Source organism: Saccostrea cucullata, unplaced genomic scaffold (genome assembly GCF_032062105.1).
Source record: "Saccostrea cucullata isolate Sc308-1 unplaced genomic scaffold, CSIRO_AGI_Scuc_v1 ctg791, whole genome shotgun sequence".
Classification (NCBI taxonomy): domain Eukaryota; kingdom Metazoa; phylum Mollusca; class Bivalvia; order Ostreida; family Ostreidae; genus Saccostrea; species Saccostrea cuccullata.
This window is the reverse complement of record NW_026927400.1, coordinates 82,487-109,774: the sequence shown is the minus strand read 5'-3', so window position 1 is coordinate 109,774 and position 27,288 is coordinate 82,487. Positions and strand designations below refer to the sequence as shown.

At 35.0% G+C, this 27,288-nt stretch overlaps 1 protein-coding gene and 1 long non-coding RNA gene across 3 annotated transcripts; both read right to left on the bottom strand.

Annotated features, from left to right (window-relative positions):
* Positions 1-1,864: 1,864 nt before the first annotated feature.
* LOC134274353 (synaptojanin-1-like) lies at positions 1,865-26,890 on the bottom strand. Of its 2 annotated transcripts, XM_062756636.1 has the most exons (27): positions 26,754-26,890; positions 26,183-26,269; positions 25,656-25,923; positions 25,042-25,267; positions 24,864-24,947; positions 24,362-24,520; positions 23,732-23,898; positions 23,360-23,441; positions 21,720-21,875; positions 21,357-21,513; positions 20,773-20,961; positions 20,327-20,429; positions 20,045-20,185; positions 19,498-19,690; positions 17,788-17,808; positions 16,497-16,655; positions 15,247-15,406; positions 15,058-15,136; positions 9,128-9,328; positions 8,895-8,973; positions 8,363-8,528; positions 7,950-8,033; positions 7,667-7,824; positions 6,815-6,938; positions 5,280-5,365; positions 3,807-3,957; positions 1,865-3,666 (listed from the first exon to the last, which is right to left on the bottom strand). In XM_062756636.1, the coding sequence occupies exons 1-27, from the start codon at positions 26,872-26,874 to the stop codon at positions 2,534-2,536; spliced, it is 4,734 nt and encodes a 1,577-aa protein (XP_062612620.1). In that variant the 5' UTR covers positions 26,875-26,890; the 3' UTR covers positions 1,865-2,533. The 2 variants fall into 2 exon arrangements, with proteins under 2 accessions (XP_062612620.1, XP_062612621.1); XM_062756637.1 differs by lacking the exon at positions 17,788-17,808.
* Positions 17,879-18,902, bottom strand: LOC134274354 (uncharacterized). Its single transcript, XR_009993594.1, has 2 exons — positions 18,105-18,902; positions 17,879-18,067 (listed from the first exon to the last, which is right to left on the bottom strand). It is a non-coding gene; the product is annotated as an uncharacterized LOC134274354 (long non-coding RNA).
* Positions 26,891-27,288: the final 398 nt, after the last annotated feature.

Genomic DNA, 27,288 nt, shown 5'->3' with positions numbered 1-27,288 from the left:
TTACGATGAACGGTGTTGCCGTGGTTACCTAGAGATTTCTGTGAAACACACACACTCTTGATAAGTTTTAGATATGATTTCAATATAACTTGGCACACAAGTAGACCAAAGATCATTAATTCTGTGTATCTTTTTGACTGGATGAAAGGTGTTGCCGTGGTTACTAAAAATAGAAATTTCTGTGAAATTCTTTCAAAATGCTACTTTACATTTTATCTTTACAATATAACTTAGCACACAAGTAGACTTAAATACACAATTTTGTGTATGATTTTGTTTCGATGAACGGTGTTGCCGTGGTTTAAAAATAGAAATTTTGTGAAATTCTTTTAAAATGCTACTCCTTCTACAGTTTTAGTCTGATTTCAATATAACTTGGCACACAAGTATTAAGATACATAATTCTATCTCTCAAACGGTGTTGTCGTTATAAATAAGCCTTTCAAAATGCTACTCCTCCTACAGTTTTAGTCAATTTCAATATAACTTGGCACACAAGTAAAACACTAAGATACACAATTCTGTGTAGAAAATAAACAAAAATAAAATTTCTGTGAAATTCTTTCAAAATGCACACCTTCTACAGTTTTAGTCTGATTTCAATATAACTTGGCACACAAGTTTTCACCAAGATACATAATTCTGTGTATTGGTTTTTGATCGACGATGAACGGTGTTGCCGTGACCAAAAATAAAAATTTCTGTGAAATTCTTTCAAAATGCTACTCTTCTAAAATTTCAATATAACTCACACAATCAAGATGTAAAATAATTCTGTGTTGCACACCTTGATTTCGTGAATAATGTTGCCGTGGTTACTAAATTTTCTGTGAAATTCTTTTAAAATGCTACTTACAATTTAAGTCTGATTATAATATAAATGTTGCATGCAAGTAGACTGCACTAAGAACATAAAGAGACTTAATCAAGGATAATTATTCTATTTATCTGTTGAAAAGTTTCAATTTCCAACTGCTTAAGTACTTTTCTCTTCCTTTGCTATAAGTACAAACCAGTAGAGCTTCAGTAAAAAGACTTTGAACTGTTCAAAAGGGATCTCTTTAAGAAAGAAAGGTCAAGGTCAAAGGGATCAAATTAAAAAAATGTTCGATGATTATCTTAGAATTATTTCCTTGAATTGGGTTAAAATCAAATTTGAGAAGAGGGTAGTCAAGGTCACAAAGGTCAAGATTATAATCATGATTCAATTAAAGACCTTTGCAAATTATTCTAGAATTTAAAGAAAAGAAAAAAAATTTCAATTTAAATAGCATTTTATTAGTGTTACACATATGACTATGTTACTGTAGGTAACTAGCACTTCACCATAACACAATCACAGAGAGTTCTATTGTTGATTTCGTACAAGCAGAGTAGTATCAGTTATAGCAAACAATATATCATATACTAGACAAACAATCGACAATCTTCACTAAACATTCAGCAAATCTTCACTAAACATTCAGCAAATCTTCATTAGATAATTGGTAAATCTTCATGAGTACACATGTACTCTGAATGCTTTTTGACAAGAACATGTAAAACACAAGTGATATGTACTAATATCTTACGATAATAGGTACAGCACAAAGAAACCAACTTTTTGTATCAAGTAAGGACAATACACTTCTCTAATATAATGTAAGTTCAAAGCTTTTCTAATATTGCACACATACATATTATGTCGAATTAAATTCTTAGCCCGCAACATAATGAAATAAAAAATATTTGGTCTTTCATTGAACATATATTATAAAATATATTATCATTGTCAGTAAAACATGCAGAACTATTAATATGCAAGCCAGTTTTTTGATACAAACACAGAATTCCTATTTTAACAAATCTTTTGGAATGAAAAAGAAAAAAGAAAAAAATGAAAACTGGAAATAAAATTTGATATGGGACATGTTTCATTGTTTTTAAAAATTGTCAAAATTCATTTGCTTGTGACAAAACCAATGTAAATAATAAAAACAGGAGGAATGTAGGATTTGGAATGACATTTATAAATAGAATGGATGATTTCATGATTACTAGAATTTCATCTCAGCAAAAACTCAGAGCATGTTAATAATAAATGCATGAAAAAATGTAGTGGTGTCATGACTGAGCTAATACAGCTACTCCTTGATACCTGTATAAAGTTAATAGAGTTTTCTGAGATCCTGAAAATTTATTTCATAAATATGACTAGTCTATAGATTCAGACTTTATGTATATGGAAGCATTGCGCATTAAAAACATTAACATGGTATCAAATAACTTGAGTTCTTCCAAACAAAAAGAGGTATCAATCTCATAAAGACGTAAACCATGCCCAAGTCCAGTATTATCACAGTCTATGTGTGGTTCTACCACAATAAAAATGTAATTTTACAAACATAACAAGAAACACACCATTAACAATGTCTATAATTACATTACTAACATGCCTACACACTTAAAACAAGAAACTGATTTCTCTCAACTGCTGATATTAATCAGAGCTAGGTTATTTAGAGGCAGAATTATTACATGATTATTGCTTAATCTAAGACCTTGGTGGCACTGGGGGTAAATTCATTGGTCTTTTTGGAACAGGCGGATGCCCTGCGGCAGGCCCCCTTGTAGGAACAGGGGGAAGAACTCTTGTAGGAGCTTGTCCATTGGAAGGGGGTCCCTTGGGAATAGGGGGAGGGGCAGTGAGAGGGGGACCTGAAGGTAAGTTTTCAGGGGGTGGTGTTGAATTTTGAAAATGATTAAAATTGGCTCTGAATTCTGCAAACTGGTCATCTTCATCTGTTGGTGGAGGGGGTGGGGGCTCAGATGGGGGACCATTAGATGGTAGAGATGGTGGGGGCCCTGAGGGGGGACCTTTTGTAGGAAGAGGGGGTGGGGGTTCTGAGGGGGGTTCATCAGATGGTAAACGAGGTGGGGACTCAGAAGGGGGTCCACCTATAAATGAGTCAGAAGGGGGGTCCATGGAAGATGTAAATTGTTCATGAGTGTTCTCAGGTGGTAGCTCTGGAGGGCTAAAAGAAGGAATTTGTGGAGAATCTGCCCGATTTTCAGAATTATTGTGCAATTGTGTTGGGTCGCTTTGTAGGTCTGTGGAAGCACTAGGTGTGTCGTCTTCATCATTGAACACTTGTCGGATAGGTACTGGGGGTGGGGGTCTACTAACTCTGGGTGGAGGTTTACCAGCAGTTTGTGGTGCCTGATTTAGAAACTGACTAGGAACACTTGATGTGTCAAATGGATCTTTTTGTGCTATGTCACTGCTACCAGGTGACAAAGGGACATCAAGTATGTTCTGACTAGAGCTATCAGGATTAGATTTTGGAGCTTTATTTACGACTGCATACATCTGATCCTCTGGCACAGTCCCTGGCGAGGGCATACAGCTCTGAGGTCGAGTTGGTGGAACGGGGGGAGGTCCCCTGGCGGGTTTAGGTTGATCCCCCGGATTGATGGCCATACTCTGCACCTCCCTCCTCGGAGCAGGAACAGGGTGGGGCTGTACACCAGGGGGGCTGTCTCTCGGTCGCTGGGGCCGCTGTGGGGGCTCTGACAGGGATGAAATGTTCTCTGTACTTTTGTGTCTAGGTACTGGTCTTGGTGCCTCTAGTAAAGGATTGTTAGCTGTGACAGACTCACTTGTCTGGCTTCTGACCATTTTATTATCTGAAAATAGGCAAAATCTTACAGTTAAACTTTATTATAAAGAACTCTTATACGGAAATTAAAATGTAAGGAATCTTTCATTTTCACCATATTCTTTATCTTAATACAGATAATGCAATCTCAGGTAAGAGATGCCTCACCTGTTTGTGGCAGCAGGGCTGGGGGTAAGGAGTTACTTCCCCCTTCCATCAGTTTCTCGATCAGAGACTGGGCGTCTTCTATAGAGGTAGCATGTCCGTGGTGAGTCACGTTCGTAGGTAGTCCAATATTCATTGGCTGCATTGGTGTGGTCTGTACATGGAAATACAGAGAAATTTATCAATTTCAAAAATAAAGAATGCAGCAAGTCATCAACTTACATGTAAGAGGTTGTATTTCAGTAGTAAATACATGTTCTTTACACAAAACTACTGACATTTTCAGAATTATATGAATAATTTTATATGCTTTTACAAACATGTAGGAGCCCGTGTGGCTCTACCATTGGTATTATGATTTTCTTGACCAACTCGATTCCATCTGGGATTGGAACCTTGTGAAATGATAATAAATCATGCAAATGTTCAATTCACATTGCATTATGAATATTATTTTCTAGTTGCTCAGGAGCGAACAAAATTTTGAAAGGTATAATACTTTTTAATATTGATACAAGAAGAAGGTACAGTTTGGGCTTTGTTGTGCCCTACAAATTTAATGTTCTTAAAAAGTTATGAAATTGGCTTTTACAAGAGTTGAGTAGATGAATATGATAAATCATTAAAGAATATATGGCATGAAGGAGGACCTTTTTGGAAATATGACGTCATTAATTTGGTACTTTCCAAGTTTAATGCAGAAAAGCCTCACAATGACTCATTTCTGTGTTTATTTTCCTTTAGAAAAAAGTGTCTGCCACTGTCGCCCACTTCAAGTTTTGGATACATTCTGTAAACTGCTTTGAAAATTCACATATCTCAAAATCTTTGTGGGCGACAGTGGCAGAGTATGTTTCCTGAAATTCTGTTTTCTCTTTCTGTAAATTCCACTTAAAATTGATATCTTCTGCAACTTTTTAAGAAAATACGAGAAAATGCACAAGTTAATCACGTCACAACTTATAGCATTAAGGAGTACATGTGAGAAAAACAATTTGTGTATTCTTACTTCATGGAATTCCTATGAATCAGAAAGAACGAATTTTAATTTCTTACATCACTTTCATATTTAAAAAAAATACAGGGCTTAATTTGAACTGAAACCATACCTTGTTCATGGGGACATATTTTGGAGAGAACTACATGTAACTGCTATTATAAATCATGAAATAAAATTGCCTATTCAATGTAGTTGTCCAGGACCCAAACTCAAGCAGACATGAATTTCACAATTTTGTTGGAAGGTTGTTCATTATAATTATGCTAACAATTTTGTGTATAGAACATTTTTGACAATGCATGTGGAAGAACATATTCAAAAGATTTTACTGAATTAATTTTATTAATATATGACTTATATTAAACCCTGCTATTTGGCTTTAACCCTCCACTCATTGGCTATGAATTTTACAATTTCGGTCAAAGATCACCTCAGTAACTCAAGCGACCTGTTAAAATTCAATCAACACCTCTTACCATTGTTGGTTGTTGTTTTGTCTTGATTTTCTTTATACTGTGTGAGCTGATAGGCTTTCTAACAACTGGAGGTGGCTTTTTGACATCTACATGGAACATATAAATACATGTAAATATGTGCAAGATAAATTTAATATTATCTTATCCTAATTTCTTATCAGTTATGGGGGAAAATATGCATGTAATTAAATTAAATATATGTGCACTATCACGCACATGTACATGCATACATGCCAACTTTCCCGATTTAGGCGGGATTCTCCCGATTTTATCCTTTCATCCCGCCTTCCCGATCGGGAGAGAAAAATTGCCCCAATTTCCCGATTTGAAAAAATTCCACATTTTCAGTTTCCCTACCGCCGAAATTTGTCAATCGGGATAAGAATATCAGAGTTGTTTATTCAATGCACACAAATAAGTCTCATTGTTTATTTAGCATGCAGAGTTAATTAGCCACAGGAAATCACTTCTCGCTTCAACGCACACGCTGCTGTCCAGGCACAGGTAGCTTATAGCCTGGAGCAGTTAGGGGGTTAATCTTTTCAGTTTGAAGGGGTATGCGAAGTGAACATAAAGATTAAGGGCTTAATTATTCGTCGTTGTATTAAAAAAAAAAATTAAAGTCAAAAAAATGATAATCAAACAATAAAATTGGAATCCAAGAAGATCGTTTTTTTGAAAACGAAAGTAGAAAATTTCAAAGCATATATAGCTGCTGATTTTAACTGCTAATAATAAAAATATTGTATAGTTTGTCAATTTAAAAAAATATTGAAAATAATTTAGATTAAATAATACTCTCATGTTAAGTACACTAAATCTTCCCCCCCCCCCCCCCCCCATTCTCCCATAGATCATACATATATTGTACATTGTATTTCTTTGTTACATATATGTCAAGGAAATACCAGAGACCCATATGGCATTGCTAAGACTGCAAAAGTTCATAATGTTCATGATGTAGTCTTTTACAATTTTAATTTTTCTTTGGGATGGGTGGGGGTGGGGCTTGTGTTAAAAAATTCATGATTTAATTAGGCCTATTTCTACAAATTGTTTTGTGTGTGCGATAAAAATAATCATGCACTGTCTATATACTTACTTATAGGAAATAAAGTGACACTTGATTTTAAGGGTACATACCAGAAACAAAATGTAAATTGATAGAACAGAGTGACAACTATTAAGCAAAGATATTTAAATTTGGAAAAATAAAACTTTAATTTTTATTGTTTTATTTGTGCTCTATTTATAAATGCTATCAATATTATAATTTAAAAAAAGTATTTCATAATCATTTATTTTCATGACAAAATGTCGCGAATTTAAAGCGTTGAAAATTGTCGTCACGTGCAAAATCCCCCATGGGAATTTTCAAAAGTTGGCATGTATGTACATGTATATTACAAATAACCAATTCCATATCATCATTACTTATTTTTAATAACCTCTAATACCAAGAATATGCACAAAAAGGTAAATGTTGGAATAACTTATCATGTATAATTGTTCTTAACAGTTAAGTAGCACTGTACCTGGTTCTGAGGATTTGGCAGCAGTTAGTGACTGTTTGACGGGTGGAGCTTTTGGTCTCTGTGGAGGCGGGGGTTTGGCGGGCGGTCCTGAGGGACGTTGTGGTGGCCCTGGTCTAGACCCAGGCTGTAACAGTATAAGTGCTGAATTATTCATTGCTACATTATATATTATAATACTTCTGTTAAAATGTTTCCTATATAAAGTTCAGAGGGTAAAATAACTATCCTGTACAGTCCATGCATAGCAAAGCTATACCCCGGGGTATAGTTTTTGCTATCCACCCTCGGAAAATTTTCATGCAATTGTTGCCGCCAACTTTGATTTCCAGCAATAAATCTTTAAACTGATGATGTCATAATGACTTCAGTTGCATTGTGACGTCATCAGGATTTCAGATTATTCTTGCAGAATTATCTTACTCCAAAAAATTCAAACCTCAGAAATTATATTATACATCAGTATAATAAAACGCTTATCCACTGGTTGTGAGTGGGATAGCTCTTTTATCAAACCCTTGACAGGAACTATTCCCCTCGGGAAATAGTTCTCTGTCGCGGGTTTGATAAAAGAGCTATCCCACTCACACCCAGTGGGTAAGTGTATATTATGCATCAAGAATTAGGAGCAACTGACAGGAAATCTGCTCCTTGCTACAGTGAATCTAGTAGGAAGTTAAATTGCCATTTCATGCTTTACAATCTGGAAATTTAGAAATCTCATTCCAATTAAAAAAAAAAATAAAGGTAATATTTGTTTCATGGTATCTTAAACAAATGATAATAGGTAGGATAATGAACTTTCTAATAAATGAAATAATTTGTCAACGATCTGTTTCTTTACTACCCTCATACCTCTGGTCCTGATTGTTTGGGTTGACCTGTATATGGTTCTGGTGACTCTCTGTTGGGTCCTGTGGCAGGGATTGGGGGTCTGTTTGCTTGTTGGGGCCTTGGAGGGGGGCCAGAGGGAGGATCTAAAAATCCATCATCAGAATATGGACTGTATCTACCTAAAATATTACAAGAATCTTTATAGAAATATCATGTGTCTGCAAAATTTAATTCAGAGATAACAATGTCCAATTTCCTTGTTATGTGTAACTATACGTTATAAATCTATGGCGATCTGACCTACCTGATCCTGTAGGAGAACTTGACCTCAGTTGTTCAAAAGGAGTGTCTAGTAAAGAATCCTGTATTTCTGCATCATCCTCTTCTTCTACAATAGAAAAACACTAACATTTATATAACCAACTGCTACATACAAATTAATACCCCGGTACACTTTATTCATAGTCGCATACTTATAACAAACCAAAAACCAGTGCCAAGTTGAAAATTAGTATTCAAAGAATTTAAATAATTCCATGTTGAAAATGAGAACTCACAAAATTGAAATAAATGTCATGTTGAAAATGAGGATTTCACAAAAGTGAAACTAAAGCCATGATTGAAATGACTTTCAACCTATCTTTGTCTATTTCTTTACAAAAAATTTAATTTTAATTTGTATAAGATTTTGTATAAAGGATCAACAATGCCACTGACCTGACTCAAACTCGAGGGCTGGTGTACTAAAGTCCTCTCCCAGCAGGCTGTTAGAGAACTGGTTGTAGAGTGGGGTGGTGTTTACTATACAGATCTTCAGCTCCTCTTGTATCTGCGACTGCCAGTTCTGTGTCTTTAAGCGAGTTCTTACTGTAGTTCCATTTATCTGTTAAATATAGGATTGTTTTTCATGTCTATGTAGTTTTTTAAAATGTCTTTGTCTAAGGCTTTCACACAAGTAAAATCTAAGTACAGTAAAACTCGTTTAGAACAAACATGGATATTGTGAACTCCTGAACATAGCCAAGTTATCTTGGATTCCCAGCTATATAAATTCAATGAATTCCTGATCCAAGTGACTTCATTTTAACTGAGTTTTACTGTATTTTTTCCTTACAAAACTTATATGATTTAAATTATTAAAAAAAATTCCAACAATAAATAATTCAAAATCCAGCTGCCAGAGAAGTACACTGAAAATGACCATTCTCTTCAATTCTTTTACCTAAATCTTGACTAGAATTCTCATTACCTCTGTGCCATCATAGTCCAATGCCTTCAATGCAAACTGCCCTGTCTTGAAGATTAACCACAAATCAGCCTCCACAAATCTGTAAATCAACAATTACCTCGGTATAAAAAATCCACAATATGTGTACATGGAGAGGTACTTAATTGGTTTATTTCCCTATACCTTAAAATAAACAGCTACAAAATGTATTTAGTAATCATGTATATTAAACCCTATGTAAGCAATGCATCTACCTGACAAGGACTATTTCTCCTACATCAGAGAAGAAGTGAACGATGGCCTCCACTAAGTCTTGTTCCATTTCCTCCGTTTCCACAGAAACAATGACAGTGCCATCTGGTGGACCCTGCTGACTGACTATTTCCTGTAACTTCTGCTCCTTTTTGTTTTCCACCACTTTCAACGTGTCAATATCATACAGTGCCAGCACTGGTCTACAGTAACACATAATGTCATTTGTAATTTGAAACACTCTTTTGTGAATCAATTTATAACACTCCCTGCAGATACACTCAGAATCCCTTCTACAGAAAATTTGGATTTTTGGGGGTAAAATCCGTGTTCATGAGATATTTACACTTACCTGCCTCCTTAACTATTTGCAATTTCCCTCTAGTTCCCCATACAATGCGTCGATATATTTTTTTAGAGTAACTACGGTATCACCTCCAGTTATCCCCCTTAACTATAACTCTTCAGTTTCTCTCGACGAACTTAAAAGGTTCTGACCTTTCAACTTCCTCGAGAGGGGAGGAGGGCCGGGTGAGGCAGGTAAGTGTAAATATCTCATGAACACGGATTTTACCCCCAAAAATCCAAGTTCATTTCAATATTTCCACTTACCTGCCTCCTTAACTATTTGCAAAAGAATTTGCAGCCCAGTTTGGAGGTGGGAGAGGAAAAGTAAGTGACAAAAGTACATAAAAGGTACATAATTACCTATTTTTGCTTCCCTCTCCTTGATGAATCCAAAATTGCTGCCTTGGCAAAAATGGACTGATGATCTGGAACATCTTTCAGATAAAATGATGTAAAGGTAGATTCAGATGCCCAGTGTGCTGCCCGTAAAATCTCTTCTGCAGATACACCACAGAACAAAGCCCAGGAAGTTGACAAACGTCTAGTGTCATGTGCTCTAACTAGATTCAATGTTGCTGCTTCTGCATTATCATAAGCAAAACGAACCATGCTAACTATCCATCTTGCAATAGTGTCTTTTGATGCTTCCTTGTGGTTATTCTGTTGATATGTCACCAATAACCTATTCGACTTCCGAATAGTTTTCGTTCTATTGATATAAATCTTCAATGCACGACAAGGACACAATTTTAAATCCTCTGAATCTGTGGCGAATGAATCAAATGCAGGAATATAAATAGGGTCCCATGGTCTATTTATGGTTTGAGTCTTTGCCAGGAATTCCATATTTGGTAACATTTTTATTCCTTTCCTCTCTATTCTAAAGTGACCATCATCTAAAGTGAGGCTATGAATCTCACTCACTCTTGAAGCTGAAGCTATGGCTACCAGAAAAACAGTTTTAAGAGTCAAAAACTTTAGATCTGCTGACTCTAGTGGTTCAAATGGATGTTTTGTCAGAGTTAACAAAACCAGTGGTAAATTCCAGTTCGGTGTCAACTGACGTACAGATGGGTGTTTATTAAATAAACCTTTCAACAATGAAGAAAGTTCTGTACTTGTACCAATACTGCTCCCATTCTGATGAACTATTGCTATTGCTGACTTGTATCCAGCTATAGTCTGTGGTTTACACTTTCTCACATTGAAGAGATACATAAAAAAGTGTGCTAACTCTGGTATAGATGATGTAATGGGATTAACACCCTGTTCTTTACACCAACTGTTATATATTCTGAGTCTTGCATCATAAACTGTTTGTGTAGATGTCTTTCTGGCATTTGCCATAATTTCTGCAATTTCTTCAGAAAATCCTCTTGACTTGTGTTGCAATTTGACAGTTTCCATGCTACAAGATTGAGAGTTTCTAGATTTTGATGGAAAATCTGATTGCGATTTTGAGAGAGAAGATCTGGCCACAGTGGTAATTTGACTGGCACATCGATCAGAAGATCTATTATCTGAGGATACCACGACTGTCTGGGCCACATTGGAGCAATGAGAAGTACAACACTTTGCTCTTCCCGTATCTTCTGTAAAACTTTGGGCACAAGAATAGGTGGTGGGAATGCATAAGCATAAATCCCTTCCCAGTTCATTGCTAAGGCATCTACTTGAAAAGCATTGATGTCCGGAAACGGGGAGCAATAGACTGGCAACTTCTTGTTTTGTGCAGTTGCAAACAAATCTATACATGGAGTTCCTAATTGTTGGAACAATAAATTTACAACAGTTTTGTTGAGTGACCATTCTGTCATTCGAACTTTTTTCCCCCGGGAAAGTGCATCTGCAAGAAAATTCTTCTTTCCTGGAATGTGAACAGCTCGTATTGTAATTTTGTTCTCCATGCACCACTGGAACAACTCCCAAGTTAGATAACACAGTTCTGGTGAGTGTGTCCCCCCTTGTTTGTTGATATAGCTTATCACTGTTGTGTTGTCTGACCGTATAAGGATCACTTTTCCCTTTATCAAAAACAGAGCTTCTTGAAGAGCCAACTGTACTGCCTTTAGCTCCAGCCAATTTATATGCTTCTGTTGATATTGCTGCGGCCAGACCCCTGACGTCTCCCAGTTCTCCAGGTGTGCTCCCCAACCCTGTTCTGAGGCATCTGTAATCAATGTCAGTTGAATTGGCGGATCCTGTAAAGGCATTCCTTTGAAAAAGTTTTCCCGATTCATCCACCACTGAAGGTGCTGAATTAGGATTGGCCGGATCACTATCACATGAGTAAGAGGGTGAATCTTTGGTCTCCACATTGCCAACAGGTATAACTGTATGGGACGCATGTGTAACCTTCCCATCGGAACCAGATAAATGCATGAAGCCATCAGTCCTAACAATTTGAGTATAACTACTGCTTGAGTGTGTTGACTTATTGATAAAGTCTGCACTATGTCTGAAATACTCTGAAATCTGGCCTCTGTTGGTAACGCAATGCCCTCTACCAGATTGAAATGTGCTCCCAGGTACTCTATATGTTGGGATGGCACTAGGGACGACTTCTCCCAATTCACTAATAATCCCAGCTCCTGAACTAGATGTAATACATAGTCTCTCTGTTGAAGAAGAGTTCTCTTGTCTGGATTGATCATCAACCAATCGTCTAGATACATGAATATTTGGATTACCATTTTTCTTAAGTGTGCCGCTAGAACTGCCATTATCTTTGTGAAGACCCTTGGAGCAGAACGAAGTCCAAATGGCATTGCTCGAAACTGGTAACTCTGGCCTAGAAATCTGAATCTTAGAAATTTCTGGAAATCTGTGTGAATTGGAATGTGGAAATAGGCATCGGTCAGATCCAGTGAGATTGCAAAGTCCCCTTTTTTTATTGCTTTCATTATAGGACACAATGTTTCCATTTTGAAATGTCGAGGCACTATTAACTGATTTAGAGGTTTTAGATTTAGAATTGTCCGAAGCCCTCCTTGTTTCTTTGGCACCACAAAAATGGTGCTGTAAAACCCTTCGATTTCTTGTCCTGCAGGCACAGGTTCTATAACATTTTTTCCTGACAACGTTTATTTCTGCTAAAATAACTGATTCGTGAATACCATATCTTGGTACACATGTTTCCTTGATATTTACATCGGGTTGAATCATTAATTCCAATTTTAACCCTTCCCTTAGGGTTTCTATTACCCACTGATCCTGCGTGATTACTGTCCACTTCCTGTGGAATTCTAGCAAACGTGCCCCTACCTGGGGAAACATATTTACAGACTGGCTGTTTACGAGATTTACTTCCTTGGAGTTGGAAACCCTTTCTGGTTCCCAAAGGTTCTCCTGGAAAAAGAGTTTTTCCTGTTTCCTTGTCCTGAACGAAAACTGTCCTTGCTGTGATCAGAACTTAAGGCATTAGTCTCACTAGCTTTAGTGACTTTTGCAGAATGAGCAGAGGTCTCATTTACATCTGCTTTTCTCTTCCTGCTCAACTCGGTAGAGTTCCTATTTTCTCTACTCTTGTAGTTCTTATTATAACCCTTTGATGTATTGTAAACATTTTGGGTTTCTCTAGCATCTCGTAAATTCTCTGCAGATGTATGGAGAGAATCAAAGTACTGTCCATTAAACAACTGGTTGCCAAAAATAGGTAGTTTTAGCAATTTCTTCTCCGTTGCCTTGCTTATAAAATCTACATTTTTAAGAAAAACTTTTCTTCTACTCAAGACTGAATTTGCCATCACTCTTGCTGTCAAATCAGCCATGCTTCTGAAGCAGTTGATGAGGGCTTTACGTCCTTCCACTCGATCATCCTCACATTCAGCCTCATCTAAGAAAGCTGCTATCATAGTGCCATATGAAATGGCTCTGAATAAGGCTCTTGCTGAATTGTCAATTCGCCGAAAGTCATTATCTAACTCCTTATGAAAAGGCGAAAGATTCACTTTAGATTTTCCAAAACTACCCTTCTGGCCTACCACTAATCCCTCCTCAATGTTGTCATCCAACTTTGGAGGATTACAAAAGGCGTCAAAGTCATCCTTTTTAACCATAAATGCTTTATCATCTCTGCCACGTACTGACCTATTTTTCAAATGCCCCGACGTAGCTTCTTTCTCAACCGTCTTAATCATATCAATGAGTGTTCCTTCAATAGGCATTTTAAGGAGAGACTTTTTCTTGTCACTCTTGTCTCCCTTCAATCGCGAAGAAATAAATGATTTTCTTTCATTTTCTAATGGATCCTCAGCTTCAAGATCAATATTGAGTACTTTTGCCATCTTTGAAACAAAACCGTTCCACTGTAGCGGATCAGAAGAATCTGGTGCACCAAAAGGCACCTCTACGGCCGCATCTGAATTGGTACACAAACCACCAAATGATGCATTAGAATCTATATCCTCAAAATCATTATCTCGTGCATTAACAGACAACACATCTGCAACACTGGACTCAAAGGCTGACATTTGTTCATCATAAGCCTTAAACTTGTCAAAATGAGGTCTGCTTATGGTTGCCGTTTTGGAATTTGTGGTCTCATTTCCTCTGGTCAACCTTGCCTCGTTTGTTGCAAATGCCGGTATGTTATGTTGATCATTAAAATTTTCATCAACATTCTTTTGTTTAAGTAACAATTCGACCTGCTGTCTTACTTGTTCTTGAATAATTGCGGATAAATCCACGACATCGGGTCTGTTACGTTCGGCATTCAGTAAGGCATTGTCGTTTGACTCCTGGACTGCCGCCTCCACAGACGGACTTACGTCCTGCACTGCCATGCCGTCTCCACAGACGGACTGAGGCACCTTACTGTTCATTTTAATTGTTTTCTGTACACTTTTCTCGATCATCTTCGTTATTTTATCCCGCCGTTCCTTTGACCAGGTTATACAAGTGTCACATGGAAAGGCCTCGTTACAGAGACGATGTTTGTAACAAAAAACGTGATCATCTAGAATGTTCATCTTACCCGAACATTTAGAACAGTCTTTAAACTCTTTCTCCATAATTACAACGGGATAAACGCTTCCAAAAACGCCAACATAAACTTTATTTTGCACTGTATGAGGAAAACCGCATGTCCAATATGGCGTCGAGAGAAAACTGAAGAGTTATAGTTAAGGGGGATAACTGGAGGTGATACCGTAGTTACTCTAAAAAAATATATCGACGCATTGTATGGGGAACTAGAGGGAAATTGCAAATAGTTAAGGAGGCAGGTAAGTGGAAATATTGAAATGAACTACATGTACACCCCATTAAATAATTATCTATATGTACATTTTCAGGAAAAAGTTCTTTAAAATAAGGATCTATTGAAAGTTAGTACATGTATTGAAAGTTAGTACATCAGAAAGGTCTATGGGTATTCATGTAATAATCCTATTTTAACTTTTTTTATTGATCCATTTAAAATTTTTATGAAATGTCAAACTTTTATTTTCTACTTCTATCTTATGAACTTTTTTCTGATTACTGAGTCATAAGATTGATCAATCATAATGACCTTCGATCTACACAATGCAAATAAATACTTTAAGTTGTAACCCTCCATTGCTGACTATCAAACTATACTTGCCTGTGATCTGATGTCTTTAGTTCCACTCTGTTGTATAAAATCATTTTCCCAGGATTCCAAGCTGGTCCATCCTGTAACACTGAAAACACAAATCACCCATTATGCAGTTTTTCTCACATTTCCAACTATTATTGATGCCCTGACATACCCAACAAACTAGATGGTGATTCCTTAATAATAGTTACTTACACTTTGGCTGATGGTGAATGAGGGGCCTCCTCCTCATCAGGACTCGATCCGTCCAGGCCGGACAGCGACATTTCTCACTTGAGTCGTAGTCATTACAGAACAGGTCATACTTGTAGGTCGGGGCAAAGTCTGTAGGGCCCTCACTAAAGCCCTTGAAAACCTGGTTAAAAATCAAGAGAGAAAATAACATTCATGCAGTGAATAATATCTAAACTGACACCTTGACAATCCCTTTTACTTTAACTTCAGACCTTCAATTTCATTTCCATTTTACTATTTTTCAGGTTTTAACACAATGTGTAATCTGATACCTTGTCTATTCTAATACAAAATTTGTCCCCCAATACATGTCAGATGAGACAGGTTTTACTGTATATTGATAATTGTCAAAAGACTGACTGATATATAGCTGCAGATCTGTAGCGTTATGGTTTTATATATATTTGTCTTTCACCATAACGCTACAGATCCCGTAGTGCAAAAAAGGTGCAATTTACGGCGCAATATTTTTTGCACTCTTTAGGAGAGAATTTCTCCACTTTCTAGCATTGGTCAATCAACTACCTTTCACTCCTTAATTCTAGACACACTCTGTATCCAAAATGTATAGTTTATCCACCTCCCAACCATTTATAGTTGTCTCTACAGGCAATAAACTCGCTTGAAGTGAATTTTCAGTAATCTAACAAATAATTTTAATCAAGCGAGTTTATCACTTGTAGAGACGACTATAAAGGGTTGGGAGATGGATAAAATATACAGATTAGTTCAATAATGTGTCTAGAATTAGGGAGTGAAAGGTAGTTGATTGACCAATGCTAGAAAGTGGAGAAATTCTTCCCAAAAGAGCGCAAAAAATATTGCGACGTAAATTGCACCTTTTTTGCACTACGGGATCTGTTGCGTTATGGTCAAAGACAAAAATATAAAACCATAACGCTACAGATCTGCAGCTAACTGATATAGAACTACAATTTAGATACTTTTATTTTTCCTGCAGCTTTACTTCAGAATCTGCTTTCCATGTATAAAGAAAACACAGAAAATTTACTTCTAAATGAAAATGCTAAAACAAATAAGGACAAAAATTCTAAAGCCAAAGAGAAACCAAACTAACCAATCCTTAAGCTTAAAACTTTACACAGAACAAAAATGGCATCAAAGTACTTGAATGTATGTTCAAGTAACACCTTAGAATAACTTTAAATGCAGCAGAACCCCAGATATACATAATAACTTCCCAGACTCACATTGCCAGCCTCTTTCTGGACTTTGAGTTGGTCACATGCCTTGAGAGCGCCCCAGTTCTTGTCCTCGATCAGACTCAAGATCTCCTCACGGGGGAGGTCGATACGGTAATTAAAGTCCCCACACCAGAAGACATAGTCATGGGATCCTATAGTCCTCCCCTACAGAAATCAACACAGAGGATTCATTAAGAATCTGGAATAAAGGAATAAATTGGTGAAAATATTGATTACAGATGAAAATAAATTGTATTACTCTGTGATGAAACATTGTTATTTTCCTTTCTTTATTGTTCTTACTATATGTTTTCAAAATCTAAATATGGTATATTGTACATTTTATGTATATTAAATATTTAGTACACAAGAAAAAAATAATTACAAGTGCTGTATAAAATTTATTGTTGTTATAAAAATACATGCTCTTTGCATTGGATGGCAGGTTTCGCCAAAATTACAAGTTTTTTTTATAGTAATTCTACCTCCAAGGAAAAAAAAAATTTTTAGTATACATGTATTTCTGTGTTTTACATTCCATCTAGTAAAACAATATACATGTACCAAACATCACAGAAGAAATAAATTAATTTTTGAAGATTTTTTCATGCTTTTTTTTTGTTCACAAAGAAAAAAAAACATAAGAATGTATAGATAAATTAATGAAGACTTCATGCTGACTACCAATTTCAAATTTAGATTTCATTGAAATGTAAAAACATCATGGACATGTATGCTCTTCAAAGCACTTGCAGTAAAATAAATTTCAGTGTAAAACCCTATCCTGAAAATAAATTAACTTTATTTTTGGCTTACTAGTAGGTTTCATTTTGTCACTTCTTTATCAGAAATATTACAGCGTATTAATAAATCTTTAACATGTTTAAAGACTTCTCTTTGCATAGAGTATAGATATTTTATTATATGTATATATCTTGAAATTTAGAGTGTGCTCTTAACTGTATATTTGAAGTTGTAGCTCTGAAAAGCTCATATAGAAGTCAGCAATTTATAAATTATCAACTAAAGAATAAAAGAAAGTTCTAGTTATTTCTGATAAACAGGAAAGTATTTACATGTAAATCGTTTCACTTTCAACATTTAAAATTTTTAAGAAAAAAAAAACTATAAAAATTCTTTTGTTATAATTTTTTGTAATATGACAATAGCAGTACTTATAAGTAAAATATCCTTAAAATCAGCATAATCAACTTTAAAAGCAAAGATTTTGATGAAAGTGAAATGACTTGTAGTTACAGGATTTTAAATGAATACATGTTTGCAATATTTCAGCAACCTTCCTAAGGGTTGGTGTAATCTAAAAAAAGCAAAAATTCTGCATTATTTTTTTTTTTACACATTAAACAAATACCTTCTTTCTTTCTTTCTTTTTCTTTTTTTTTTAACATATAAGCAGTGTATTTCTTTTCATTTAGATTGACATATACAGTGTTTCCAAAAATGTGACAGCACACTGCATGCATTGAAGAAATTAAAAGGAAAGAATTCATGAGTACCTAAAAAGGAGAAATCTCTCACAACATGCTTCCTTTCAAAGATCATCGCTTTGCACATATCTGTATTAAATTAATATGGTATGTGCTCACAAGAAACAAATAATTGTCTTTGACCTTTTGACCCTGGAATAAATATGTATCTATAGGCTTCTTTCCATGTCAACCTTGCAGCTTCATACCCAAATAGATTAAAAGTTACAAAATGACCTTTGTTCCAAATACTTTATACATGTACCTTAACCTGTTTTACAAAAAGGTTAAACATTGACCATTGTTACCAACTGAAACAAATTATACTTTGACCCTTGTCACCAAATAGGTGAAACATATTATATTAGTATTATCTACTACATGGTATACCTTTGAAACACTAAATTACAAGAATCTTCAATTGGACAAGAAATAGTCCCAGATATGTAACACCCTGATAACATTTAACAATAAATTCATGTAATACAAATAAGAATGAAAAAAAAAAATTACAGTTCTAATACACTATAACATAATGTTGAACATAAAAACAAACACATTGTAATTCAGTCCTTGAAAACAACCCTTTCAAACAGTCCTCAATTTTTTTTTTTGTAGATACAATATGTTGTAACCATTTTTAACACAATAAGACTTTTTGAAATTTTCTCATTATACTTCTATGCAATATGTACATACATTTGTATTTTCAACATGAAAACAAAATTAGAGAAAAACTTTTTGGGGGCTTCCCTTCACTAAAATATACTGTGTTTTGCACCTGAATTTTTATCCCTTGGCATTTGATGCACCCATTCACATAATATAAATGCAAAATAATTGGAAAAATGTTAGTAATTTCCTATCTAAAATTATTATTCTGATTACAAGCATGCATACTGAGAATAATATAATAGGAACATCCAGGTTTTCTTTATAAGTCTGAATGAAGGCCTTTCACAAAAACAACCAATGGATAATATTCAACTAAACCCATACACTCATCTCAATGACAAACAACATTGAAACGTACAACATACGATATAAATATACATGCTGAATATGTAAACAGCCTACCATACACTGTTCCTGTGTATCAACAGAATTTTTGTTTAACATGTATATTTCAATTGAAATGTTTAAAAATATTAGAGTAATGGCAATGATAAAAGAGACAGATTTTTTCTTTTTTTATATCATCTGTCTTGTATGAAAGATAAAGCAATAAATATGCAGTCAAGCCTGGTCATCTCGAACTCAATGGGAGCTGGAAAAACTGCAAGATATTAGATGATTACAGATATCCAGGGTAAAATACTAAAAGATAAAGTGGTTGGGACTTTCAAAACACTTCGACATATCCATGGTAAAAGATATCAGTGTTCGAGATACCAAAGTTCAACTGTACCTATATTTTGCTTTGATGATAATTAAGAATTAATATAAATTGATAAACGAAAGTGCATAAAGATGATAAGAATTAACATATATACCCATCTACATTAAAAAAAAGCTCTCACCATTGGGAAGCAGATTTTGCGTGAAATGTCGTGGTAGTCGCTGTTGCGATCGTTGACCTGTGACTGTCCTGCCGACAGATGAGCACAAACAAAACACATTGACGTGCTCTGATACAGAAATCGTATAGCCACGCCCCCTTTGTTACCAGCCGCACCCCCTAGTCCCGTCTTGGCAGAGTCTGTCGCAACATCCCTGTATTCAAGAAAGTATAGAATTCATTTATCTCAGGTAGTGCACATTCATGATTTATCACACTCAACAGCAAGTTGAAGCAGACAGGCACACGTAAATCACTTCTATTCGCAAGAACTTACGGTATTTTCCTGTGATTATGGGAGAAAGTCTGCTAAGAAAACATTTTTCTCCCATATACATGTATTTTCAGTTTTAAATATACATGTTACATACAACAGTAACCAGAACTTTCTCTTTTGCTTAAAAATACCAAATAACTCCAGGGGAAATAAGGTGTCGTGAAAATTTAGTGATCTACAGTATATGTCACTTAAGTTACATACTGATGTAGCTGTATTAAGAGTACCCTACCTAATGAATGGTGCCAGATGAGGCCGTATAAACACATACAGAATGACCCCCACTAACTGGACGCTGGTCAGTATCACATACTTGTGGTCACGGGAGAGAATCTTCAATAACTCCTTCTGCCATTCCCTGGCATTCGTTGTACTGTTTAGAAAGGTGATAATGGAAAAGTATTACTATTTCTGACATCATACATAACATATAGGTACTCAAACATACAGATACCATATTTTCCTGTTACTCATAATAACCAATTGTGACAACTTATGAAGGAAGAAAGCTTACCTGGCTTTCATGATGTTACTGGCATTAAGATCAACAATCTCTTCAAAACCAATGGCAAAAATATCCATAGGTCTATCCAAATCTGCTGATTTGTCAACCATTTCTGCAAATCAACAAAACAAATAATAACAGTGTGTAAAAACATTTTCAGGACACCATCAATTCAGAATATAAGATATGTTAACTTGATTTCCCTTGAAATATTCCATTCATATAGAGTCAAACATCATATCAAACTCTATGAGACAGAGGAAAAAAAAAACTTCTAGATTGCTCATGATTCGAATTATCAAAGGAAAACCACTTTAAGAGGTTGGGACTTTCAAATTACCAGTACTTTTTCCTACCCTTGGTACTCAAGATATTGGTGTTACAACTCAAAAAAAAACAAAAAGCAACTGTACTTCTTATACAAACCCTATGTATTTTCCCTTTTTACACTGTACCTGGATTCTTTTCTTTAGTAATGGAGGCAGCATCTAACAGCCAGTCTGATATAGATTCATGTTTGTGTGCGATACTCCGGAAGTGTTTCCCTCCGTTTACGTTCCAGGTCCCAATAAAGATCCTCAGATTCTCTACCTCTGTGTACTCAGAATGATTCTGGACCATTGCCTCAAGAATAGCTGGTGGGGCTGAAAGATTTTAAAAAAAGTTTTAAAAATTAACTATTGTAAAATGGAAATGTGAGCATAAGGAATATTGTATTATTTAGGGACATAGTACTAAACAACAAAGCAACAGATTTTGTAAATTCTTTAACTTGAACAAACATAACCCTACCACAAAGATTTTTTTTAAAAAACATGGAAATCCTAAAATTTTATCCCTCAAAAATATGCATGCTTAGAGTATTCAGTATTCAACCTTTGTACTCAGATTAACAAATTCTTTCTAATTTGTAATAATAGTAAATTAAATGTATATTTTAGTAATACCAATACATGAAAAAAAATCCAGATTATAAAACATTTCCGCTTTCAAAAACCTGTGGCAGATTACTACAATAACCATCTAAAAAGTTACAAACCATGTAAAATTCTTGTAGTCAGCAGTGCACGAGCCTTGTCTGCTAACTCCCCTCTTAAGGTATTGCCTAGCAACAGGATATCTATAGCTTCCTGTTTACTGTTGTCAAGGAAGTTGTTCTGAATGGTACGTGAGGCTGAGCGAGTAGCATCAGAATACTGAAAGAGTTGAAAGTTTTTTTCATATATTTTTCTGTGACTAGTGCTGGCAGTTACAAGCACAGTGTACAAATACCTCAAATAATTGTCAAAATTAGCTGATATATTAGCACAAGTATCAATAAAGGTTTTTTTTTTTCTGCTTACATGCAAAATCGTATGATACAAATTTACAGAAGAAATTCAAGCATTTTCTGTGTTTTAACCTTTGATCTGCCCCCTCCTAGAGCTCCAGTTCCAGCATATATTCTGCTGACATGGTCCCCATTAGCCCTCCATATCTGACGGTAGATGTCTACAAATCTGGAAACCATTTGTTGTTTCTCGGCCAGTCCTAAGCTCTCTAGCTGACGAGGTAACATCTGGGAAAGCAAGTATATTGTACATATGATTATTGATATACATGTATATTTGGAAAATATATATGAATCATGATGTATAAGCATGAAGATTTAAGGCCATACCAATTTCTAATATAGTTCGTCGGATTCGCCGCTTCTATTTATTACAAATGCAAATTATAATATAAAAAAAAAAATGTCCTCGCGCGCTTCCAAAAAAATCCGACTGCAATTTTTTTCTCGACTTTTTGCAACAAACACACATGTATGACAGATGCGCGGGATTTATAGTGAGATTGAAGCAGTTTGTGAAGTTTTGCACCATGTCTGTAACTGTTCATAGGTACCAGGGGTGTGCAATTAGCATCCCCTGACGCCTGGGGCTAACATTTTTAGGGGTCGGGATAGTGGTTTTCTACAAGGAGGTAGCCCGTCGGGCTAGTAAAAAATATAACTATACACACGCAATACATGAAAAGCACAACCAGTATTTTAACTCGTTTTTGGCTATAAAATTCCCAACCAGTTTATATTTTCCAGACAACATACTCCTACTGTCAATAAATCTCCATAATCTTATCCGTTTGCAGAACTACCTGACTTATTTACTTCCAAAAGCGATCGTTTTTTCCTAATCCGAATTTCCTCTATTCCTCCGTTTATGGTAAATACATGCAGCTATATCTTTAAATTATTTACGATCACTCAATCAACTGAAAGATAAGTGTTTTGTGACTCACATAAAATATATTTCTTTTTTGAATGATTTAAGATGAAAACAAAATGAATTTAATTTCATTCTAAATGAGTTAGTGCAATGATCAGAGAAAAGGAAGATAATTTATCGAAGTTCCTTTTAATTTTATTTCATAAAAATTTAAACATGACTGAATTTGATATTGAGAATTTAAACTTTGACTTTAAAAAGAATGACCTCAGTACCCTGACTTTTATCAGCAATTAATTTCTTTCTAGTACTTGATTTTTTTAATTGCACAGCACTGTGTACTATAGTTAAAAACAATGGGTACAAAGTTGTTTCATACACAGCAATAGAAATGGAAGCAGAGGAGATGTTTGAAAACATTACATTTATGAAAGTAAAGTCTTTGAAATTTGACACATTTTTACTTATTAAAAAAAATCTCCAAAAAGTTAAGAATGATAAGTTCATGTGGTATGCAAATGATATCTATCTTAATTTTTTAGGTTCAAGCTCTTTGAAATCACACTTAATTAAAATATATAAAATATTAATTATATTCGCTCGCCTCATAATTTTGAAACCCAAAATAAAAAATAATATTTATAAAAAAATTTCGCTCGCTCGCCTCACTTTTTATTTTTGAAAATCCGAAGAACTATTTTACAAATTGGTATGGCCTAATAATGATTTTAAAAGATATAGTTGCATACTGGAAGGTACCAGCTGTCAAAGATACAGTGTAGCTCAGAATTTTGATTTATGAATTTATGAATTTGATTTATGAGTATTTTCGATTTACCTCCATCCCCAGCATGGACTGTACAGCATTAGTTCTGTCCAAACAGTCTAAACAATTACTTCTCATGGTACCAGACTGAAATCTAAAACAAAACAAAAATTGAGGTTCATTCTACTCTCATATTTTTTTTTACTGCAAGGTATTCTTTGCATCTAAATTACCTGGTACAAATATATTTAGATACATAATACGGAAAATCACTTTTATTGAAGCAAAACTTTATATATGAGTGAACATGGAATTGAGAAAAAGACTATGGAAATCCAGATCTTTTACAACTCTGATGCTAAACAGTTCAAAGTAAAGGAAAGTGTGTGTTATTTTTACCTAATAAATCTAACATTTTAAACTATGGGTTTGACATGCTCTTACCTATCCCCTTGATTATCTACACTGTAGAAGTAACCAAAGTCCACCAGTTGTTTAAGAACTTTGTGTTTTAGCTTATCCAGGTTCTTTGTGCTGCCTCGACATTCCGAGTGGTAGTCAAAGTTAATCAGTGGTATTCTCTGATGAAACGTGGAAGCTTTATGGTGTTTCTGAGAAATATAAGTCATACAATTATTATCAGTGGGAAAAAAACCCACCTACATGCATGTAACTATCAACTGATAAGGATTGTCCCCCCTCCTATTACGTTTGCTCTATCACACTTGCATATGATTTCCTTCCATTTTTCAAACTTTACCCAAACACAGCTGTATTAAAAGAGAGTTAAAACTTTCTCTGTTGAACTTTTCCCATTCCAAATTTGCCAGCTGACAATATAAGGCCAACAGGGCCAAATGTTAAATGGGGCAATCTTGTTTACAATATCAATAATCCTCTTGGGACAATGTACGGATTATAAAACATACATGCACACACACAAATTTCCTTAGAAAATCTCTCCAAAACCACAGTATTTGTTATAATGACTGCACTACACAACACACTTGGTCAAACATTTGACATCTAACATTTATTTTTACAACTGTACTATTTTTAATGGATTTTGTTTACCTGGTATGCCTGACTAAGCATGTGTTCTCCCTCCTTCTGCCCAAGTAGATTGATCAGTACTTGATCGCCGTACAAGTCCTTTATCATGTTAAGATGTCGGTCAAAGGCAGGGGCTGAAGCTTCATGTCCTCGGGACATACGCACTCGATGAGACCCAACCTGTCAAAATCAAACCAATTTTTAAGAAATTTATTGTTCAGTTCAGATTCATTTTAATACAGTCATGTTATAATTCTTCCAAATTCCAACAATAAATTAGAATAAATGAACAAAAAGCTAATATTCTACTTAAATTTCTCCTTATAGTAAAACATCATAATCTCAAACTTGAAAAAGAAGGTCATTCAAGATTTCAAGGGTATAATGATTAAGAATAAGTAGATGACACATCCAAATCACTTTGAAATATTCATGGTATTTGAGATCAGAAGTTAAGGTACATTTATTTTATTTGAAGCATAATAGTATTAAGTAAGAATAAAAAACAATCCATTGTTATTACTTGGATTCCTGGCTGTTCCCAAAACAGTGGAACCGAGCCTCTGGTCTGAATAAATGAGGATATTTTCTCATCAAGGAAAATCACCTAAAACACACAAAACGAAATGTCTCTAAGAAGTAAGAAATAAAATTACAGAATATAAATTTTCAACACTTTTTTTTACTTTACAAATTAAAACCTGTTCTGTCTCCACAAAGTTGGCCACATGACCATCGTCGTTTGTCCCTCGGACATTAAATCTGGTGCCAGCTCTCTCACAGCTTAGCCGCGATATCAGGCAGGCCTTCGCTTGTCGGTGAGCGGCGTATATCGTCCTGATCTCCACACCTCCGCAAATCATCTTAAACAACCATCTGTCACAGTCAATAGCAAACCTCTGGAAATGAACATGCAGCATTCTATTCCTGAAAATAAAAATAGAATTGCTGAGTTATCATGGTGACTGTTAAGTGATTATAAATCAAAAAATATTCCTACAATACCTCAGGCACATGTTTTTCTAAAAAAATATTACAAAATTAAATTTTTGGGGAAAAAAAAATCAATTGTTTAGGTTAATTCTCAAGAACATTTTTCATTACAAACCATTCTTATACCAAGATGCATTTTCAAAACAGAGTGGCAAATAAACATGTACTTAATTAGTAGAAGATCCACTGTCAATTTAAGAAAACTGAATATAAGAATTGTAGATGTCATAAACATTCCTTCATTTTCTGTAACAATAAATTATATAATAGGCATTAATACATAATAAAAACACATTCATATCTTTGTATTACAATTTCTAACCAGAAGAATCTATTATCTGTGTCATGTTCCTGAATTTTCCTCTGTGCACACAGAGTCAGGTCCCAGGTAGTCCCTCCTGCAGACCAAGCAAAGTAGAAAGTCCCCGAATTCAGGAGTTTCTTAACCTCGGAGATCCGCTCTTCATCACCTTGGCCATTCCTCAGAGACAGGAAGTGGGTCGACGTGATCCGAAATATTTCAGAATCGCATATTTTACCCACAGACAAACAACCAGTGACGAGTACTAGGAACAGTACATTATCTTCTCCTAAAAAATATAATAACAAATCATAATCATGGTAATGTTGAAAGAAATTGTAAAGAAATTGTTTGCAATTTACACCCTTTTTAAAATGAGGTTGGTCTATTCCCAGTAAACTGAAAATATAGTTTTTTAAAATTGTTTTGATTTTGTTTTGTTTAACATTTTTTATCAGAAATATGACGGAAGGTACATGTACTTGGCCTGCTTGAATTGGTCAATATTCAATGTTAGGATGAACAAAAATAATATCTAGGTATCTTACCAATTGCAAAATTCAGGACCCCAAGACATCCATAGGCATCAAGTATTTTTGTGTACTGCTTCTTAACCAGCTCAGCCTCACTTGAATCTAAAGTGCATAAAATTAATATACATGTATACATGTGAAATGTTTATTAAACAATGTTAAACCAGAAGTAAAAGTTTTTGTCTTAGATTAAACTTTTAATTTAATAAGGTGTGTTTCATGTAAAGTAATTGCTTTCCGGGTAAAAATTAATTCAATAATACGTGCAGCACAGGTATTTTTTATCTAGCAATCAGGAAGATACTATGTCATTATCATTTCACAGAGGTACACATCGATTCAGTTTATGCACCGACTGTAAATGATTTTTCAAATAAAAATGTAACACAATTCACGCTCTTCAAACGATGAAAGTAACATATTTTTAAGTTAAAATACCTTTAAAGTTTTAGTTATGACCATCAAAATTAATAATCAACATGACTTTGTCTCATCCTTTTGCTTATTTTCATAAATCGATTACTCCTGGACGAAGTCTTTTTGAATATAAAGGTCTAATGATAAAAATAACAAGATTTTATCTTACGCAAAACTGCTAAAGCATTGGACTCCAGAAGTAATGATTCTTCGTAATTTTTGTTCTCAATAATAACACTATACGGCGGTTCTAGTTTGTGAAATATCCGGAAATTTTTAATCATCGCCATTTTCAACTTTCAAGTTTCCTCCCCTATCCCGAATCTCGAGCCCGATTTTATTTCTCAAAGTTTTTAGCTCACCTGAGCCGAAGGGTAGGGTTGAACCACAGTGGACGATCAAAGTTTTACATTATAAGAAAAATCTTTGAAAATCTCCTTCCCAAGAACAGCAAAGCTATGATTGATTAGATCTTTATGGAAGCATCCTCATGTGGTGAAGATTCTGGTGAAGATTCAAGTTTATTCAAATAAAGACCCCCCCCCCCCCCCCGGGGGGGGGGGGGTAGAGTAGGGCCAAAATAAAAGTTCAAACTCGTAGGAAAAATTCAATTCGTCAAAAATACGTAAGCATGTCTAGTTAGTGTAAATTCAATTTTTTTCAATTTATACCCCCTTTCCCTTTTAAGGCTAGGTCAGGACCAA

Excerpts from the sequence above, each read along its gene's own strand:
- LOC134274353 (XM_062756636.1), bottom strand. The coding sequence starts at position 26,874 with ATGGCGATGATTAAAAATTTCCGGATATTTCACAAACTAGAACCGCCG. Across the intron at positions 21,514-21,719 it reads TAGGAGGGGGCAGATCAAAG|TATTCTGATGCTACTCGCTC; the intron begins GTTAAAACACAG and ends CAACTCTTTCAG. Across the intron at positions 16,656-17,787 it reads TTACACCAACCCTTAGGAAG|GGGAGGACTATAGGATCCCA; the intron begins GTTGCTGAAATA and ends TGATTTCTGTAG.